At 35.9% G+C, this 22,666-nt stretch overlaps 1 protein-coding gene across 8 annotated transcripts in view; it reads right to left on the reverse strand.

The window, feature by feature from the left end:
• Positions 1–2,087: 2,087 nt before the first annotated feature.
• Positions 2,088–22,666, reverse strand: part of CCSER2 (coiled-coil serine rich protein 2) — a 120,525-nt gene continuing 99,946 nt past the window's right edge. For 5 of the 8 annotated variants that reach the window (XM_020994702.2, XM_020994704.2, XM_020994705.2 and 2 more), the window contains one exon: positions 2,088–6,113. In XM_020994702.2, coding sequence (XP_020850361.1) covers positions 5,301–6,113 — 813 coding nt within the window. In that variant the 3' untranslated portion in view covers positions 2,088–5,300. The other 3 variants (XM_020994708.2, XM_020994706.2, XM_078150778.1) reach the window with 2 other exon arrangements.

Consider the following 22,666-nt stretch of genomic DNA (forward strand, 5'->3'; position numbering starts at 1 on the left):
TAAGAAGCTGAAATTTAACAGGTATAAAGTTCTATACTTGGCTCAAAGAATCTTCTCAAGTATAGGTTAGGGGAAATGTGGCTGGGCAATGGCTGCGTTAGTGGTCTACAACCTTAAAATGAGTTTAAAGTATTACATAACTCCCAAACCTTATCTTATCACAGAAACTCAGTGTACACTCTACTAACGTACTCTGGCGGTTTATCTATCCAACACCTCGAGTAGTGCCTTACATGTGATTTCTTAATAAACTCTTGTGGATTGGATTTGTCATAATAAATTTAAGGGAAAGGAAAGGGAATACACATTTATATAGTGCTTACTATGTGCCAACCACTATACACAATTATTATCTCATTTGATCCGCACAATAACCCTGGGAGGAGAGGCGCTATTATTATCCCCACTCTACAGTTTAGGAAAATGAGGCAAACAAGTTAAATGAGTTGCCCAGGGTCACACAGATAATTAAGTTTCTGAGGTCAAATCTGAACTCGGGTCTTCCTGGTTCCAGGATCATGATACAAAGACCAAAATGGCAGTCCCTGTCCACAAGGTGCTCACGTTCCATCACAGGAGACAACACGGACGTACAGATGCACCACAAGTATATAAAATAAGCAACTACAAGATCACAGGAAGTTGGGAGGCGGAGGCATTAACGCTAGGAAGATCCCACCAGGTCTCATAGAGAAAATGATCCTTGAGCTGAGCTCTGAAAGAAATGAGGGCTTCTCGAGGGCAGAGGGGAGGAGGGAGGGCACTTTAAATGCAAACAGAATCTGTATTTGACCCAGGAGCTCACAGGAAGCCAGGGTTTAATGAGTTCACACCTGTGCTTTAGAACATAACTTCACCAGCTTTCAGGAAGACGGGCTGGAGAAGGGAAGGTCTTAAAGCAGGAAGAACAATTAAGAGTATTTTGCAAAGTTTGAACTAGGTGATAGTTGTGTGAGTGGAAAGATGAGGTCAGATGCTATAAATGTTTCAGGAATAACCTTCCCTACTTGGGTTAGGTCAAGCAGTAGATCACATCTTCTGACCTTTAAAAAAAAACCCTTAGTCATAACTTTCCACCATTAAGCCATTACCACCTTTCAGAAGTTCCAATTGAGAATGATGTCTAGGTCAGTTTTATTACATTATTTCCAAAATAAAAATGTCTTCAAGTGGAATTTCCTTAAGACTTTCTGCATCCCTTTTCATACATATTTAAATTTTGTACTATAATGTATTGTCTTATCAACGGTTCGTGTTCTATTAAATATCACAATCATCAAAAATTTAATTTGATTTGAAATTATTTACACTTTCAAGTCTGGGTTTTCAAAAAGTTTCCTTTCTTTTTCATTCTGATAGTCTCCTCGATTCCTCAGTGACAGTTTTCCTCCAATCCTATATAATGGCCTGACAATAACCTAGGTTCATGAAGAAAGTAAGCAGAGTGTAAATTCTGACGGGTCCTAACGTATTGGAAAGGCTCAGGTGATGGGCACAGTGACAAATACTGTCTTCACAAGCAGCCAACAGGCTCACTGACAGCAGGCTGGGCAGCAGGTAACTAAGATTTTTGGCCTCAGCAACTTCCAAAAGGTGGAAACTTGCATTGGTGGAAGAAGTACTGACATCAATGAAATAATTACTGACTTTCTGAAATATGCAAATAATTCCCTGTTATAGTTTCACTCATAATCCTTTTTCCTTATTCCACTGTGCTTTGTGAATGAGAAGAAGTTAAAAGGATTTTGTTATTTTTTTTCCTTACATGGCATCATGATCTGGGTTTCTAAAGCTTATTTTTACGCACAACTCTCACAAGAATTTTTCTAAAATTGTAGCAAGTAGGTGTTATGTCCCAAAGGGAAGCTGAAGCTCTAGACACTGAGTAAGTTGGAGTAGAAGCAGACCCAGGCATTATAATTTCCTAACTTCTGAGATCCTCAGTACTACAGAAAAGGAAGCACCTGTACCAGCTCAGGAAAATCAAACTAAAACCCCAGCTTTTCGTCACCATTTTAGTCTTGTGATTAAAAAACAAAAACCCTTCAAAGTTCCAAATAAACTATGAGCAAATGTTGAGAAAAGGGTGATATTTATAATTATCCATTTTATTTTTATTCACTATAGCAACACTTTCAGGAAAGAGTCTTTACATAAGGGTTTTTCTACTTTACAAGCAAATTGCAATATACAGTATATATCTGGATGGATTAAAAAAAAAGACAAAGGGGAAAACAAACACTGAAAGTATCAATGGTTGTTATTTTTGTCTTATAGCTAGCATCGAACTTAAGACTTTAAATAACAGAATGTTATTGGATTTGGCATTCTGTTCTTATTGTGATAATTTGACATCTAAGGAGGCAGTGAAGCAGCTTTATCACAGCAGTGATCAAAAGTATACTGCATGTTTATTTAATGACAAAATTTAGATTATTTTTAAATTTGAGCTTTCCATAATGTATCAAAACTCATGCTGCCACATTGAAACGAAAGAGACGATATGGAAGGTTCATTTGAAAATGCACTTTGAGTGTACGAATTAAGAAAATATAATGTGGTTTCCTCCAATCTCCCTCCATACTGACATTATTAAGTCCATGAGGAATTTCAAAACGTGTTTATGAAACATACATGCACGTCACCATATCTACCTCAAAAACCCAACCCCTTTAGCAGCATGAAAAACTGTGAACCTGTGCAGGCTTACTGATTCTCATTTCAATTGTGTTTAGGGATCCTAAAGTACATTCTCAGTGAATGTGAAATCGAGGAAATGATGACTACTGTGCTCACAAATTGAGATTGTACATCTAGTCTGTAGCATACTAGACTACTATGGGAGTATGTGTAAGCGGCAGTCAGAGGAAAGAAAAAAGATTGTGTGGTATGTTATCAGGTCAAAAACATGGGAAAACAAAGGAACATACAAAGAAAATGTAGTCAAAAAGTGACATGCTTTGTTCAATGCTGTACAGATGCCTTCTTCAAACAGCAACAATTACAGGGAGATTTATTTCAAATAAACAAAAATAGTCACAAACAACAGGAGACTTTTTGATTACTTTAGGCACAACTCTAAGCAATAAAGCTCATTTAAAGTGCAAATATGATTTTTTTCCTCGTATTTTTTCATTTGTTAAAATAGTTAATAAAGGCTCTCTTCCCTATTCAAATACATTGACCAGTAGTCTCATTCTCCTGAAAATATTGCACAAATGAAAATAACAAAAAGAAAAATGCGAATGGGCTTCAGCAATGATTACCATTTGAAGCATTCTAAAAGATTTAACTACCTAATGCTCTAATCAATGCTTTTAAAGTCATCTGCGCCTATACAATTATTTTTAATTTTCATAAAGGAAAAGGACCAATCTTTTCCAGACTTTAAGCCCCAAGAGCCTATCTCCATTAATGAACATTAAGGTGCCTTGTTGATAGGTCTGATTACCCTAAAATGACCATAATGGATACTACATATCAGGAATCTGCTGTAATACTGATGCTTCTCTGTTAGAATTTATGGCAAAGGTAAATCCACTTTTTGAGAAAGTGAGAGGGTGTGTGTGTGTGTGTGTGTATGTGTGTGTGTGTGTGTGTGTGTGTGTGTGTGTGTGTGTGTGTCTGTCTGTCTGTCTCTCTATATTTGTCATCAGGAAGGCCTAAACACTTGTGGCTCATATACCTTCAAACATGCACAGGTGAATGGTTTTCTGACAACTGAAAATGAAAGATGAGTTAGCAAGCATGGGGGGCAAATTGCATTTTATAATTTCAAGTCAAAAAATGTCAAACATTTGCCCATTTTCTTTCCAAAGGGATAGTTACTTCTCACCAGTATATTATTGTTAAAGGAATCATTGGAAATACATGCAATTGATTTCCTGGCCATATTCCCTTTAATTAGTGGTCAGTGGGTACAAAATAAACAAAAAAACCTGACCTAATATTTCTGGCTATCCACAGCACTTTGTAATGGTTACCTCTCTTGGAAACTATTACTCCAGACTGATGCCATTACTGGAGAAATACAAGAAGAAATCTGTAGCCTGATGGCACGAAAACACCACTAGATCTGTGCATGCACTAACTTCTCGGTCCCACAGCTGCCTTGTAAAAGAAAAAAAAGTAACTGAGAGCATCTGTCAAACATTTTAGTGAAAGACTCTTCCCTCCCCAGCTCTAGTTCTTGCACAAGCCCTCCTCAGTTTCTAATTACCTTCCAATAAATTTATCACTCGTGCGCACACCCCCATATAAACAAGGAAGAAAGCTAAAAAGCATAGAAAAGCAAAATCAAAGCTCTTAAAGAGTACCAGCTCTTCTCATGATATCGTGGGCTTGCTTAAAGCAAATCTGTGATTTTTCTCAAAATATTACTTATTAAACACAAGTTTTATTATGCAAAATAGTTTTAAATCCCTATACATACATCAAAGTTTTGTGCAAACATTTCAAGTCAGGTACTTCAGAGTCTTCTGATATTAGCAGAAAGTCAATAAATACAAATATTACAATAAAGTTAAAAGACCTAATTTAAAATATATTATGTAGAACTTTAAACACAGGTATCATGAATCCTTAACCTTATAAGTTCAAGACTCAATCACCAGCAAAACTCTTAGCATCTTCAAGTTTTGCAAATAGATGCATCTTCAGCTCCATTTCCAAAATTTACCCAGTAACAATATCAATTGAACATAAAAATTATGCCAATGAGATGTTACAGCAATGCATAGATGTTTACACATAATATGATGCCCTTCAGCCTGGGAGATTTGCCTGATACTCAGAGAAGGCCAGGGAAGATAAAGCCTCTGAAATACAGTACGAGCCAATAACCTGCTAAGAGATGTGCATTTCTACCAACATCTCTAGCCTTTTAAACGGGTTATAGTCAAAGGTTGGGGTAAACAAAAAACACTCACATTTTAAATCATCATGATTAATAAGGATTATAAAAAGGACTATGTCAGCAAACCATACACCTTGAATATTTAGTGGAATACTGTGGTAAAGCATAAATTTTCGGTGGGGAGTAACAAACTGAATTTTCTTCTGCAGGCCTCTGAGATGGATAAACAAACATCTGTGTTTACCTGAGACAATGAATATTCAGACGGCGTAGGCTTCAACTAGCTTATGGAATTGAATAGCCAAACTAATTGAAGCTTTTAAGTTTTAATATCAAGAACTGCAGGCTTTTTAATAGTGCCTTCACCATGGGAATCAGATGTATGGAAAACAATTATAGCATGAACAAATCTTTCCAAAGAAATGGGCATGTGATGATTATGTCCTTAATGTATCTTTGGCTTAGGGAGACGAGAATACCGTTTAGAGGTCAAACAATCCCCAGAGTGGAAATTGGCAGTCTGATGTTGCATGATCTCTCTTCTTTGTGTCAGTGGCCTTGGGATGTTTGTCTTGCCTTGGAAGTTCTGAGGCTCTTGTTTGGGACTGCTTATTATTTGCTTCTGTTTAAGAGAGGAGACTGAAGGTGGGCGAAGTTTAGAAGCTTTCTGATTCGGCTTACTTATTAAGCTTGTCTGACTCGTTTGAAGTTTTGCTGGATTACATGTTGTTAACTCTGATGTCTTGCAAGCTGTTGGTCTATCGTGCGATGATTCAGAAATGGTCCCTGGAAAAGGTACCAAAGAATTCTCGACTGATGGCTTTTGAAGCCGCAAGGCCTTTGGATGGGCAATACCAGCTATGGGCCAAGCCTGATTTTTCACAGCTTTCTGAGCTTGGTCTTCTCCTGTACTCACTTGGAAAGAGGGTGCAGATTCCAGTTCACTCATTTTATTACCAGTCAACTGATTAGGCTTTGAAACATTCCCTGTCATACTCAGGTGTTCTTCAGAAGGTATATTCATAGCAAATTCCTTCATAATTAATGGTGATTTTAATGACTGGGGCAGTTCTGTGAGGCCATAATCACTTTTTTGTTGAAAATCATCTGCAAACTTTTCATTTAGAGGTTCTACATCCTGATGTAAGCCCACAACAGGACTTTCACTGTGGGCCTCGATGTGTTGTGGCTTTATTAGCTTTCCCTGGGCGTGGTCTGTGGGCCTGGGAAGGTTGCTGGAAGGCTGTAGTACTTGAGGCTGTCAAAATGAAAAACAACATTAACCACAGTAAACTTCAAAAGTAATGCAGTCAGTATTAAGTCCAGGTTGTGCTGATCTGTTGTTTAATGTAGCTTGAAAGCTTGAATATGTTTTTTGTGCTTTAAAAAAAACTGGCAAAAACATAAGTGAATTCATGAAACATACAAGAAGAGTGATTATGCAAACAAAAAGTTATGCTTGCTGAAAACTTCAAAGAAATCCCCAAAATAATCAGGAAAAGGGACAAGTTTAGTGACTGACACTATAGAAAAATTTTTGTCCCATAATTCTACTTTAATAGATCTAAGTGGAGGCAAGAGCTCTTAGCTGATTTCTTTAGTATTATCACCCTATGCATTTGTGTTTAATCAACTCAAAGTAGCCAAGTAACTTAGCACAATTATAAACATGACCACCTCCTCCCCCTTGGAAGGCATTTTATGTACACTAGTTGTATTTGAGTTTGGAATTGTGTTAATCAGCAAATAAACAAGGTTTGATGAAGATCATGTGTGAGGTAAAAATTTATTTCAGGGCAACACAGGTGGATAAATCTAATCTACTTTCAATCTTCCCAGTGAAAAGATTTGGAAAGAAATATTTCCAAAAATGTTTTTGCCCTGTCTGTGACTATGACAGCTTATGCATATCATGTAGTCATGCATGTCCATGCCTAATCATAGACAAAGCTTCCTTCAGATGGCCAGATATTCTCTATCCACACAGAGAGAAACATTTCACGATATCTAAACCAACAACATCAATATGCTTTAATATGTGGTTTAACCTGGGGCCCACGAACTTTTAAAAAATATTTTGATAATTGTATTTCAACATAATTGGTTTCCTTTGTAATCATAACATTCTTCCAAGGAAAGTTTCCCTTCCCTTTTCACTGTCTTTAACCTTCTCATGCAGAAATATGAACTGCTCTCCATTCCCTATTTTCTAAAGTAATATAAAAATTCTAAAAATTAGTGGGAATTTTAACAAATTATTTCAGAGCTATCTTTCTATAATTGGTAAAGAAAAGACACGATTATAAGTATTTGTCAGCTCAAATTATAAAAAGGCAAAGAGGTTTCAGGTTATTAGGTGCCATAAAAACAAAATTCAATTTAATTATGCCTACCCTTCCAAAATAAGGACACTATAAATTGCACCTATAGTAATCAGGTTTTTAAAAAGTCAAAGGAAAAAAGTCAAGTTAACTGTTTAAATAATGGCATGAATGTTAAAATATAAATTTTATATTGGTGAAGAGTTTAATTAAAAATGAATTCACTTAATTTTGAATTACTGACAGTTTAGATAGCTCAAGCTGCAAATGCATACATTTACCCTTGCACAGCTCTTCAAATTCTTAAATACCCCAGTGACCAGAGTTTATCTTAGAAGAATTTAAGCCAAAGTATGAATCTGGTGACTGAAGCTCAAAAAGTCTAGAACCATGAGAATCTCAGACTTGGGAGGAACCTCAAAAAGGGTCTGGTCTATCTACCTAAAGCATGATTTCTCTTTAAAACAATGCTCCTAACTCAATAAAGAGCAAGAAAAAAATGTTTTAGAACAGGCTTGCACAACTTGCATCCTGAAGGCTGCTTGCAGCATGCCAAAGGATTTCTGGTGGCCTGTGAAAAATGCAGAGGAAAACATCCTTTGGATGTAGAGGAAATCCTTGGGCATGCTGCAAGGTAAGTGTTGTGCTGCAAGTTGTGCAGGCCTGTTTTAGGAGAATGAAGGTGTTTGTGTTTTTATATTAAAAATACAACAAAAAATGAATAATTTATATATGAAACAAAAGCCAGCAAGCTATAGGGGGAAGGGTTCTAGATTTCGAGTCAGAGAACATGGATCCTGACTTACGTTAATTACTATCTGTGTTTAACTATCAGTTTGACATCTCTGTAGGCCTCAGTTTTCTCATCCATAAAATGAAGGAAGCTGGTCTCTAAGGCTCTCTCCAGCTTTAGATCTATGATCCTGTAATCCTATGAACTAATCAGCAATCTTAATGACTCCTCAAAAGTAATCAGTGCCGCCAGTTTTCTAAAGAAATTCATTAATGGATTTTACATATTATCATTATTTTAAATTTAGTAATATGACATGCTTTATCTACTCTAAAATAAACGTTTTACTTCTCACCAATGCCTTTGCATAGCATGGAAGTAATCCTGAGTTTATAAAAGCCATGCAATTAAGAATGTAAGCTCTGGCAGGTCCTATACCATGCTGGGAAGGCCTTAAGTTTGGTCCTAAGGACCAACTATGTGTTTTCCAAGGACCAGTTATAGTTAAATAGGAAGGCTCATTACTAGGAGGCTGACCACTTGTCAATGAATTCTTTGGGCACGGCAACCAAATTTGTGTGAAAAACACATGGAACTGCATAGTTTGAAATCAACTCCAGCTATATCTTAGTATATTTTCTTTTACAGAATACTATGGAAGCATTACTAAAACATAAGGGTCAATTTGCCTCTGATATTAGAAAGATTATACAGAAAAAAAGCCAACGACATTATCCTTTAAAGCTAATATTTACTAGACATTAGAACAAACTGGGCAAACTGGCTCCATATTGCTAAGGAAAGAAGAATGGTATTTTTTGATAGCTTAATGAGCCTTTAGGATCTCCTCAAATTAATGTCAACGTCAAAATACCTATTTAAAAAATGTTCAAGGGAGATTGATGGAAAACAACACTATAGTTTAGAAGATTCTGAATGCTGTTTTTTCTTCCCTAATCAGTTTGTAACTAACATATTTTTGTTTCTTGTTACAAAGAAAACTGGGATCAGGGTTAATTACAGACTATCTGAAACACAGCAACTGTATGCTGAACCAAAGCAAGAGACACGGTATTATTCTTCCCCACTAAAAAGTCTACATGCTTCTATAAGAAATAGGCTGGAAAAATGAAGCACAATAAAATAGTCATTTTGTGCTATCTATCCAGTTAGCCTTAGGAAGAGTCTGAAGTTCATCTGTGCTTAAAAAAGGCAAAGGTCCATGTCATTTTCTCAGGTAGGGCATTAGGAAGTGACTTTGAGCATCAGTCTTCATAGAAGGAAAGAGCACTAGATTGGGAATGAGAAGGTCTGGCTTCAAATTCTGCTTCTCGACCTTCCTTACTACTTTGTGACTTTGGACAAATCATCACTTTCCTCATCTCTAAAATGAAGGTGTTGGACTTGATAGAAGTAATTTTTTTTGGCTATAAATTTCTGACCCTATGGTCCTAATCAATCCTCTGGCTCTTTCCCTTCTTCCTCTGTTTTCAACACTAGGCTTCTCAGCCTATGATTCCCACAACATGTTGGTCAATCAATCCAAATATTTTAGAAAAAGCATTACTGGGGAGTAATATTCCTGAGAAGACCTAGAACTGGGATGGCCACAGAGACAAAGGTAGTGAAGGATGCAAATATGGAGAATAACATTCTTAGGTGGAAAGAATTCTCTGCATTCAGTGTTTAATGTCCCTGGAGGTAGCTTTGGTGGTGGGAAGATAAAAATACACTATTTTTATCTCTCTAAACTGATAGTGGAAATTTTCAAGCTGAATAAAAACATTGATCATGTAGCTAATAAGGGAAGAGGCATGACATTGTCATTAAAGGTAACCCAACTCTAAATTGTAGATCTTGGATCCACTTCAAAAGTTTTTGTGCTGTAGGTAAAAGTTGGTTCTCAAGCATTTTGAGGGATTGGGAGGGAAGAAAATGGAGCAATATATAGCATGACTAATTCATGCAGGACTTTGACATGCATGCACCATGCAAAGTGGGAAAAACAACGGGTATGGAAAAAGGTGGTGGGAAGAAATCTGAAATTGTACTGTACCACGCTTTATCATAGAAGTAATGGACTAACTTCTCAACTCCTTGCCAATGGCATAATGGGAAAGCAGAGACAAGAAAAAGACAAGGACAGTGATGTCAGAGGACCAACACACAACAATGAGCAATTGCCACGACAGAATAGCAACTTTGAGGTTTTAATTTCTCCTTTAGGTATCACTACTTATTGAATTTAATAAGCTTTATTCAAAATAAATTAATTTTTAATTCTTACTAACATCTAAAGTGGTATGAGTCAGTTCAAGTAATTATCACCTCAAAAAAAAAACCCTCTTCAACCTAAAGGATTCACATACAGGATCTTTTATCAATGAAAGATGAAATAATCACACCTAAGAGCTGACTGAAATGTATTTTTGTATCATTTTATAAGGAAATGAAAATCAGTGTTAATCATTTCAGATCTCCATCCATCTTGCACGTTAGAACATACACACACAAAGCTTTCTAGATTTCTTCACCAATTCTCCAATTCTTTTATTCATTTCCCCTTGCCACTGCTAAAGTAACAAAGTCCACTGAAGGTGGTTCTCATTTAAGTTTTTATTACAATAGAAGTATGATGCTGTTTTTCTGGGGCCATCAAGAAGCACCCATTCTGTTATCAGCAGACATTCAGTATATATTACCATGTATAACAGACAAAATTTGACCCACAAAAGAACTACATCTGTGCACAGTGTGTGGCTTCATAACAGAAATTTTCTGTATTCATCATCCACCTAATCAGCTTTCAGGATTTCTCAGCAATCAGCATACCCTTTTTCTACTAAGAATGCTGGCTTGGGCAGACCTTAGAAAAATTGCAGGTAGCATCTTATAGCTAAACAAATAAATTACTCTTTGAATAACATGCAATAAAGTAGAATAATACAAAAAACAACTTTTAAAACTATGAGACTAGTTAACAATTTAAGACCAAATAACAGTCTAAGCCAGTTCATCCTTTTCCAGCACATAGCCACTGAACGCTAGTACGACTTAATTTCCCTGGTCTCTAACCTTCACAACATACACCAGAACAGTTTAGAACTGGGCACAATCACTCAGTTAAAATTTGAAAGCTCAATTTCCACATCTAGATGATCAAAATGGACAGAATCTATTTCTTTAAAGTGGAAGTATCTGAGCACCAAAATGCTACAGTTACAGTAAGAAACAAAAGAAAGGTGGATTCAAAACTATCCCCTCATATTTACAACTATTATACCCAGCAGATTCCTGATGAAGAAACTTTATATGCCAGAAATGAAATACTAAAGTTTCTACTATTTGCAACAAAATGTCATAAGAAGCATATTCTAAGCAGCAAATGATAAAGTATGGAGATGTTACTGTGCAGTTAATTAACAAGTGACTGCATCACAGAGCATATAAAGTAACCTAAATACCTGAAAGTATTCTGAATTTTCAATTCTTGCCAAATTTAACTGACAAATTACTGATTTCAAAATACAATTTATTCATTTTCTTACTGCTTTAAACTAAAATTCAGTTCACACTCTCAATAATTTGTAGTGTTAAGGGAAATACAGCCTCACTTCCTCCTCTTTCCCCACTCTTTGTCATTACCTGGATAGACATTGAGTATCCAAAATCAAATCAACTTGATCTGAACTAACTTAGATACTTTAGGACACTGCAGATTAGATACAAAAAAAGTTGGAAGGGGAGCTGAGAAGCAAGGAGAAGAAAGAACGCTCAAGAAAAAAAAAACCTGAAATTCACATAATGAGGGGTGTCAATTTCTGATTATCCTGAAGTGCTGGGTCTCTGTAAATACAGATTTTACAGAATGGGCTCCATAAAATGCTGCTTCCATGAATCTCAGGACTTCATGCATCAGTGTGGTATAATGGAAAAGATGCTAGACTTAGAGGCAGGAAGTGCTGGGTACAAATTCCACACCATACACACTAGCCATGTGAGCCTAGGCAAGTCATTTAATGATGTCTCACCAGACATCAATGAAAGAAAAATCCTGACAATATTTACATTTGTTTTGTGAAGTAACTGCTTTCTTGTCGAGAGGCCAATGAGCAGTTAGGTGCGATGATAATATTAGTAGCAAAAACTTAACATACTGGCAGGTACTCAGGATAACTACATGAACTTACTGGAATTTTTAAAGCAATTTATTGCTTTTGGTCGGATGCAAAATTACCCTGAAACATGATAAATTTCGTTTCTTTTTTTTAAAATAATTCAGTTTGTGAAAAATTCATTATTTACATAAAAATCTTAAGAAAAAGATTTTGTGAAACTATATTATTACTCTTTTTTAAATCTTTATGGATATATGAGGGACCTTTGCTAGGCTGAGGGCATTATTCTTGGTGAAGAGTATACATACTCTGCGCCATAAGACAAAGACAGAAATCACTTTTAGAACACATGTATGCAAAATGCTATTTTTCAGATTTCAAACCATTAAAAAAAAACTTTTCTTATCCTCCAATCTGGTTTTTGTTTTTGGAATATAAGTTGTGAAATTTAAAAACAATTCAGAAAAAGAACGACAACCTTTTTTTTTTAACATCTCTTCAATTTAGTCTATAAGACTGATTAAAGCTTGCTATATTTTTTAGATAAAGGCACTCAAACTTCAAATAGGTAAACTGTCTTCTACCTGAGAATTGCTGTTTTTATTGACGTTGGAAACTTGTATTTTAATTTCAGTTACAGCAAACATCTTAAAACAGCTTCCTGTATCTAACAGTCTGTAGTAATGCTTACAAATAACTATGATAGAAACGCATCACTGCTAATACATCCTTTGAACATGGATCTGCTGGCATGAATTTAATGGAAAATGACTTATATAAGAGAGAAATAAATTATATTAAGTGCTCAAAGAGTTTATTTAGCTAAAAAGGAAATCTCTGGGTACACTGGGATTTGCTACAGAAAGCAGAATTTATCTTCTAACTCTCCCTAGATTTATGAAGTGAAGACAAGAGCTGAAGATGAATTAGATTCCTTGGCAATGTCATTTATCTTGATTAAGATAAAGGTCGAAAAGGCAAATCCTCTCTAATCATTAAACCAGGTACTCCAAAATGAACTAAGTCAATCTGTAAATACGTGTTAAATGGTTAAGATTATTCTGCTGATCCTTTATCTCCGATTCATTTCACAGCTAAATTCCTGGAAAAGGCTGTATGTTTTTGTTACTAGCTTTCTTTTCTCTCTCCCTTGCTTCTCAACCTTTAGTTATTTAGCTTCTGCTGTACTCACGCAGCTGCTACTGCTCTCCAAAGTAATCAGTGATCTTTTAGATGCTAAATCTGGTGGCCTTTTCTTAATCCTTTATCTTCTTGACCTCTCCAGCATCTGCCATTGCTGGCCACCCTCTTCTGGACATTCTCTCTGGGTCTTTGGAACACAGCTATCTTAAGGCTCTCATCTGGCTGACCACTCCTTTTCAAACTCCTTTATTGAGTTACCACAGATAACCGACTTCCTAACTGTGGATGTACCCTCTGTCCTGGGATCATTTTTCTTCTTTCTTTGCTTTCTTTTTTGCCAACTTAATTAGCTTCCATATGGGTTTAACCGTCATTTCTATACAGCAGATGACTTCCAGATTTCTATATACAGCTCTAGTCTCTCTCCTGAACTCCAGTTACACATAACCATGGTCTATCAGACATTCTGAACTGGACATTTCATAAGCATATCAAACTCAGTATATACCAAAATAGCTCTCATTATCTCTCTCCCAAATCCACACCTCTTCTAAATTTCCCTCTTATTATTAAATGCATAGCCATCCTTCCAGTCACCCATGATCACAATGTCATTATCATCCTGGACTCCTACCTTTCCTTCACTTCATCTGACAAATCTCTTTGATTCTACCCCTACAACATATCTCACATCCACCCTTTTTCCTCTTCAATCATATATATAACTATCACCCAATTTCAGGTCATCACCTCTCCTCAATTACTACATTACCTCTTAAGTGGTCTGCCCACTTCAAGTCTCTTCCCAACTCCAACCCATCTGCCACAATATTCCCAAAAGCACCAGTCTGACCATTCACTCTCCTTCTCAATGATCTCCATTGGCTCCCTATTACTGTTAGACTAAAATACAAATTATTCTGTTTGGCACTTAATGTCCTTTACAATTCCTTTACTCCTCCTCCTATACTTCACAACTTGATTTGTCTCCACATATTCCCTTCTCATCTCTGCCTCAGAATCCCTAGTTTCCTTCAAAGCTTAGATAAAGCAGTACCTTCTAAATGATGCCTTTTCTGAACCCTCTAGTTGACAGTTCTCCTCCCAATAACGGACATATATTTTGTATTTACTGGTGTACACACATGTTGCCTTCCTTAATAGAATATAACCTCCTCGAGGGGAGTTTCACTTTTGTCTTTTTTATTATCAGTGCCTTGCACAGGATCAGCCACATAATAGTTGCTTACTAATGCTCGTCAATTGCTTGATTTTTATTTTGAAACTTTCTTAACTAGTCAAATCACCTCATACGCAACTGATCTGAGATCATTTTTGTGAATAATTTTTGAGGTTAGCATTGCCATCTCACAGAAGGAGCTTCTAAAGGAGAGTACAGTGATAAATATCATATAAGCTAAATTGAACTGCATTGAGAACTCCTAATGGACAAAAGGAACATTATGGCTGCCTGGGTGTGGGTTTCATTGCAGATGAATTTTTTTAATTGCTATCCCTAGAAATCACTAGAATTATACTGCCACTTAGGTTTCTAAGGGGAAAAAAACATTATGAAAAATTACCGATAGGCATCATAGAACTAGAACATAATATATTATGGTTGTTCCAAAAATCAAAACTGGCATTTGTTTATAGCACTAGGGTCTGTTTTTGCCTCTCTTTTTAAAATATTACTCATTTTTCCCACTCCTTAAAAACATTCTTCCTTCAGTAAAATCTTCTGAGGCACTAGTTTTCAAGTCAACAAACATCTCAAGCATTTACTATATGTCAGGCCTGTGCTAAGCAGTGCCATAGAGAGAGCACTGAACTTGGATTCAAGATCTGTGTTCCAATGTTACTCTGCTACCAACAAGCTACAGAATCATGAAGTTATTCTAAGTCTTAATTTGAAAAAGAGAACTAATAATAGATAGATTATGTATCAATCCGACAGAGATATTGTGAGGAAAGAACTTTGTAAACTATAAAGAGTCTTTAAAATGGGAGCTAGTCTTTCTGTTTATGTACAGCAGGCTACATGTTTAGGAATAATTTTTTGGATTAAAAAACCAAACCTGTGAACTAAAGAAATAGGAGGGGAAAGGCCTTTTATTTTTCTTGTATTAATTTACCTCCTCTTGATCATCAAGGAAACAGAATTTTGGTACCAAATTTGAACAGGCCATAATACTTCCATTCAGTTCCCTTTGCAAAAGGAAGTAATCATACATTCTCATTACAATAATAATAAGCTCTAATTGACATATCACTTTACAGTTTACAATTACGCTTTGCTTTTCTTGCAACAACTGGGTGAGGTAGGTAACTAGTGCAAGTATTAAATCTCTATTTTACAGATGAGGAAACTGAAACTTAGAGGACTTAAATGACTATTTCCCAGTTACACAGAAACCAAGTAGAAAAGTAAGCATTCAAACCCAGGCTTTTGACTCCAAGGACAAGGCTCTGTTATACAACCCTACCTTTTCAAGGATCAAAACAAGTTTCATATATACATGAAAGCACTTTTTATAACTGACATTATCCAAAATAGTTTTATTCCACTCTGTGCTGAAACATTATTAGGAAGGATAGGAAGATTTTCTACATGTCATAGCCTGCAATAAATACTTGCAATGTATTAAATAAAACAACCATAACTATCAGCAGCCTTAACAAAAAAAGCTGCAAAAAAGGAGAGATATGGACACAGACAGGCATGTGTCTCTGCAAAGCTACTGATTCAAATATCTGGGGACAAAATTCCTTTCAACCACATATATATGAAAGCCAACAAAGTTTATATGAACAAATAAAAGATTTTCATTCCCCCACTAATTCACTGGACATTTTAATAAGTACCTATGTGCAACACCCTATGTTAGGCACCCAGAGAATATAAAATAACATGTTCTCTCTCCTTGCACTCAACTGGCACACAAACTAGCCCTACTTTCGTTCATTTATCCTTACTTTTCTCCTACAGGCAAAAGTAATATAGAGTTCTTAAAGAATCCAGCAGTAGTACTAAATAAGAGTAGAAAAGACTAAAACAGGGATATGGAGACCAAAGAAGAAGAAAGAAGGACAACTTGGAAAAAAGATAAAGCAGATAGAAAGTTGAAGGGAGAAAGAAAAAATGAATGGAAAGAGGAAGGTTAAGAGAAGCAGCAGACAGGAAGAGGTACCCAGTTGCCTCAGAGAAAGGGAAAGGAGAAAACAATGACCTGATGGACATTAGCATCCTATATCAATCATGCTAAAATACTGAAAGTAACACTGCACATGAAACTCTTTCTTCAATGGAAATTCCACTAATGGGAGAGAAGTTAGGAGGGGACAGTCAAAGCAAAGAAGCATGGCCATCCAAGACAAATTCAACTGACTTTGTCATTTTTCCTAAAGCCACTGCTATTTAAAATTTATCCTGATATTTCATAGTTCTAAATTTAAACACGTCATCAGACATGATTTGTAATAAAAACAATTCATATTCCTACCTGTTGAAAAATCCCCCGATTAGAATAAGTGGAACTTTGCACAAAGGCCTAATAAGAACAACTGATACAGTTCACAAGTTCAAGAAAATCCATGAAAAGGGCATTTCAATAAATATATAAAATATCACCAACTTACCAGATGTGCACATAGTAAGCATATTGTATAACACAATAAATCTAGTTTTAGAAAAGCAGATCAAAATTAACAAGTGAATTAGGGGTCAAATAACCAAGCTGTTAGCAGTATTAGTAAACCATGCATCTCTGAAAGACATTTTCTTACCCTACAAATATTGAATGATCAAAAATTTAAAAGAAATGCTAGTGACAACAAAGCTTTCTCATAAACTGTCTTTTAATAAGACATCTCCTCATTGAACTGCATTCCAAAGACCTTAGGAAATACTTGAGCAAATCTGTATTTATAAATGAAGCCAACTGTGTTCTGGATACATTATGCCCACATAGACACGTGTTAACATGTTTTAAACATACCTAGATAAAAAAAAATATTGCTTACTCATCTTAAGGTTATAAAAAAGGAAAATGCATTAAGCACAACAGATACATATATATGTTTATAGGGCTTATGCCATTTATAACACCTGAGGTTTGAATTTTGTTAGAATAAAATTAAATTTTAATAATTTTTATGAAAATCTAAGTTGTAGTCATTTACATGCGATCAAAGATAGTGTTAAGTTAAAAAATAGCAATACAGAAATCATATGCCAGCAGCTCTTTCAGGCTGGGAAAGAAGGGTGCTCTAGAATGAACATTTCGTGCAAAGGGGAAATGTCTACTGGAAGCCAAGGTGAGGTATGAGTGAGAGATCCAGACTCACTCTGTCTGCGGTGCGGTGGTACAGTCCGAGGGCTCCCCTGGAATGAGCCCTGCCAAGGAGAGAAGGAGGGAGCAGAATACCCACCCTGTGCAGAGAGAGAAAGAAGGGAGAAGGTATAATAAAAAAGGGAACAGAAAAAGAGAGAAACCAAAAGCCACACTGTTTCCTTTAGAAACAAAAAATAAAGCCAGTGTTCAAAAGTTTCAGGCTTGGTTTCCACCTTTATCCACACCACAAAGTGCTCTGAGTACATCATAAGTAGTCAAGTTGTCAGTTTGCTTATACTGAGGCAAAGTTTTTGTCTTTCAACCTAGGAAAATCTGAAATTAACAATAAGAATGTGTCCTGCTAAGTATTTTTTTAGAAAATAGTAAGTTATATTCTTTTTTTAGGACTAGGAAACATTAAAAATGAAAGATGTGACTTGAAATGCTAAATGTTACTCTAAAACAGCACCAACTATGACATAAGCAAAGAATCAGTGATATGAAAGGGTGTTAAAAAAAACATTCTAAACTAGAAAGAATTAGAGCATTAACAGGTAAGATAAAGAACACTGGCTTAAAATGACAAAATTACCAGCATCAGGACAGACCTCCAACTCTGGCAGTGGGGTTTGTAACATGCTACAAATGACTGTATGCATGTTATAGTATGCAAACATATGTCTCCACATATAAATAATATGAATCATTAGCCCTCATTTACTAAAACATTATCCAAAAGAGAAAACTTTTAACATAATAAGTGAAGTTTTATGTTACTATGATCAATTAATGCTCAAATGAATATGCATTTTCCTCAAGTTTTAAAAATGTTTTTCTGAGATTAATGAATTTTCATATCAAGAATTTTGTTTTTATAGTGAAAATAGATCTATTCAGTCCACTGTAGATGTCTCTATTAAAATATCAGACTAAATCTTATTTTTCAGAAATTTAGCGAAAAAAATACTGAAGAATAATAATCACTTTGATTGACTGATAGATACCTACTACAGGATCAGGTAACGTAGCAAAATTGTTAAGAGAACCTCACCAAGAACTTGATAGGGGGTGGGAGGGGAGGAAGAAAATCTGTAGCAGCTGTCGGAGATAACATCTTTAGAGAACTGGTCTTACTGTGAGGCATTTTATAAAGGAAAAGGCACAGAGGGTCTAATCTTAATTCTGTTACTAGCTGTGTATGTGACCTTGAGCAATCTCTCTGAATCTCTGTTTCCTTGTCCATAAGACTAAAGTGGTGGCCCTCAGATGCCATGTAAAGAGATAGCCAATGATTCATTTAACTAACCAATTATTAATTACCTACCACGTGTAGAGCCCTGAGCTAGGTGCTAAGGGAGATATAAACATAATTAAGACATGATTCATTCCATCATGAGGTTTGCAATCTAGTCTACATGAAGAAAAAACTGACGTATGGGGACAAGAATAATGTATTACCATGTGAATTGTTTCTGGGGTGTCTAGAACTAGTATTTTTTAAGTTTAAAGAGGAATGGGAATAACAGCACTCATAGAGTTGTGTTAAGTGAATATGATTCATGGGTAATACGGCTATAGAAACAGTTTGGTTGTTTTTTTTTTTGAAGGGCCCAGAAAGCCTAAGTGGCAGGGTAGATTTATGCTCAAATATGAACAGTTAATCCCACTTGGCTGGCCAGCTGGGTCTGCCACATAAGGCTTTAAGAAAAAGGCATTCATTTCTCTCATAGTGAACAGTGTCCTGAACTTGGAGTCAAGACCTGAGTTCAGATCCCACCTCTGACACCTACTGGTAAGTAAAACATCTGGCAAATAACCACTCTGAGCCTGTTTTCTCATCTGAAAAATGAGAGGGTTAGACTAGGTAGCCTCTAATATCTTTTTCAGTCTTAAATCTTTGATCTCAGAAGAATGCCAAAACAGAGCTTTAAAAAGAAAAAAACCACCCATTCACTCTATGTCCAAGACCTAATATGACTTAAATAATCTCTCCAGATAGTTTTTTCTTGCATACTTAAGAATCTTTTCCAGTGAAAAAGATGACAACCCCCATCAAGCTGATGAAGAAGAATTCCTACTTTGGCCCCGAGGAGATAAATATTTTCCTAAAACGTGTGAAAATGAGTTCCTAAATACCCAAACCTCCAGAAGGATCTCAAAGGGCCATACCCTGGAACACTAGGGTTGAAGCAGTGAATCTTTGTAGACAGGTTTTTTTTCTCCCTATACTTGGAAATAGGACTTAGATTTAATCTTCTGCGTGTTCCAGTTGTTTGAACTCTTCTTGTAGCCAGGGTGGCTGAGTAGAGTAATTAAGAAAAACACATGGACCAGTCCTCTGGGCCCTTTTCTCCACAGGCTCAGTCTAGGTTACAGAATAGAACCAGGGGCAACGCAGGGCAAAAGATGCTCCTTTTTCAGGGATAAGGCCCACAGAAGCTTCACTGCTCACTCTCTTAACTGAAGACCAGAACCTCTTTACTTTACCTGTTTTCTTTTCACGCATGTAGGGAATATGGTGATTTCAGTTTTCCAACTCCACCACCCTCATCTGGATCTTAATGATGTCATCCTCAACATATTAGTTTGGAGGATAGGTTGTTACTGTGTTTTGTTTTGTTTTGTTTGGGGAGGGGGAGAAAATGAGTTCGTTAATAATTTGAGAGAATATTTACAAATAGCAATTGTTTCTGTTTTTCCCAGAAACCTTGAGGGTCTTTCCCTCCCAGATTGATTTTTTTTTTGACTAGGCAAAAGAGGCTATTCTTTGCCTCATTTCCTACCCAGCCTTCACCACTGAATGGGCATTGCCTCAGTCAAACTGAGACCCAGGAAAGACCTTAGCTTAAAAAGGCCATATTCTCCCACTGTATCCAGAGCCACTTCCAGTCATTCTGATCTTTATCTTGCCACTGGACTCAGATGACTCCAGAAGAGAAAGTGAGACTGGTGACTTTTCCCAGCCTCTCTCACTTAAATCCAATTCACTAGTAAGTCGTGGCATCACCCATGATCCTCTTCGAGAATGAAGGACAAACAACAAGAGAATATTTAATGGCATTCTAGTAAATACACAGTGATTTTCACTTAGCAATCTAAAGATGAGCAAAATTTAGTTCTAAAGCATTTCAGAATCTTTTTGAGAAACAGTTGAACCTCATTCTTTCCTTTACAGCATGGTAGATGAAGTAGCAATGTTAGCATCTCTGACTTGGGGGAAAAGACCTTGTTTGACTGAAACCAATAAATCTAGATGTTTGGCTCTGTTTTTGGAGGGGGAGCAGGAGGGTGGCAAGAGCCACAGAGTAAGAGGGTGTTGGATATGTAACATCATTGGTACAGGTAATCCCAGTAAGGACACTCTTACCAATGCGTATTTACTTTTATTTCCAAAAAACAAAACAAAAAACCAATCAATACCACTTTGTACTTTAACACCAGAAAAAGAGTAACTTTTCAGGTGGTATCCCTTCTTTCATATAGCAGCTCCCCTCCCATAACTAAAAGATTGGTTTACAATATATAAGCACAAGTTACCCAATGTTTTGTTTTGTTTTGTTTTGTTTTTAACAGAACATTTCAATTCTTCTGATTGGAAGAACCAAAAAAAAAAATTAATGGGAAAACAAAAGTAAGAGATTGTGTTAAAAAATTTAAGGTACATTTGTTAACAATAATTGAGCCAATTTTAAAACTTAACTTTATTATACTTATTTTATAACAAAAATAGAAAATATAAGTTAAATAAGATCAAAGACATTTTTAAAGCATTTGCCTTTTCTTCATTTCACAAAGTTTTGTAAGAGGCTTACTATGGAAGGTATTGTTAAGTATACAAAAAGAATAAAACACGGTTCAAGGGGACTACCTCAGAGAGCTTATACTCTAGCTGGGGAAACAAAAATATACAGAAATAGCTATAATAAAAAGCACTCCATGGGAAGTGACATAACAGAGTTTGTACAAAGTCTTTATGGGAATTCAGAGGAAGGAGATGCCAATTCTATGTTATATAATAAAATAAGACTTCATGGAGAGCTTGGCAATTGAGCTGGGGATTGGCAAATAGGGAATTTTTCAAAAATATAGAGAAAGAAGACAAACAGAATAAGAAGGTAGAGGCAAGAAGTGAATTCAATTCAATAAATACTGATTAAAGGGGTACAATGTGTACAGAGGTAGTGGGGTGGAATGGAACAGAGGACCCATCTTAGAAGATCTGGGCTCAAGCTCTATCTCAGGCATTTAATAGCTGTGTAACCACAAGCAAGTTATTTAGCTTCTTAATACTCCACAAAGCTCTCTAAGGCTCCAAGTTACAGAGAAACTGCTCTCTGAGGTTTCCACAACAAAAGTAATTCATGCTGATGAAATCACAGATTTGGATGAAAAAATATATGGGCAATGGGGATAAAAGAGGTGGAAAGTTCCTGCCAAAACTCTTACATTCTTTTGGGATGCAGGAGTGACATAGAGCACTGAAGCAGGAATTAGATGCTCAGAATCCCTTATGTGCCTCTAAAGAAGTGCATTACTCTGAGTAGGTCATTTAACCTCTCTGGAGCTCAGTTTCCTCATTTTTAAAACTGGAGTTGCTAAATAAGATGAACTCTAAGGTCTCTTCCAACTTTAAAGTTCAAAAAATCTAAATTGATATCGGTAAACTTCAGATACCTTTTATTTAGATTTAATTCAGGTAATTTTTTATTGTCTGGTCTTTCAAACAGACACTGCTTCTAAAGAGACCACAGTGCTTTATAACAAATATAACATTTTAAGCACACTTGAACAAGTTTTTTTAAAAAGATATAAAGTGATCTCTCCATAACCCTCATATAATTTAGTTTTGACAGGAACACATTAAATTTGAGGAAGAATGGAAAGAGCATTACTCCAGGAGTCAAGAAATAGGTTCTAAACCCAGCTCTGCCACTACCTGTAACTTTGAGTAAATTAATTCAACTTTGGGTGTCAGTTTTCTACAACGTACAGTGAGCTGGACTGATTACTTCTAAGATCACTTACAGTTATGAATTATAAGTTTACCTTTTATTAATCACTTGAAAATCTAGATGATAAGCTACTACAATATGTATGATACAGATAATTCATTCTTAAATTTGATGAGCCAATACTGTATTTAACAAAATCAAATAAATTTT

The sequence above is a fragment of the Phascolarctos cinereus genome, unplaced genomic scaffold (assembly GCF_003287225.1).
Source record: "Phascolarctos cinereus isolate Bilbo 61053 unplaced genomic scaffold, phaCin_HiC Scaffold_3;HRSCAF=262, whole genome shotgun sequence".
Classification (NCBI taxonomy): Eukaryota; Metazoa; Chordata; class Mammalia; order Diprotodontia; family Phascolarctidae; genus Phascolarctos; species Phascolarctos cinereus.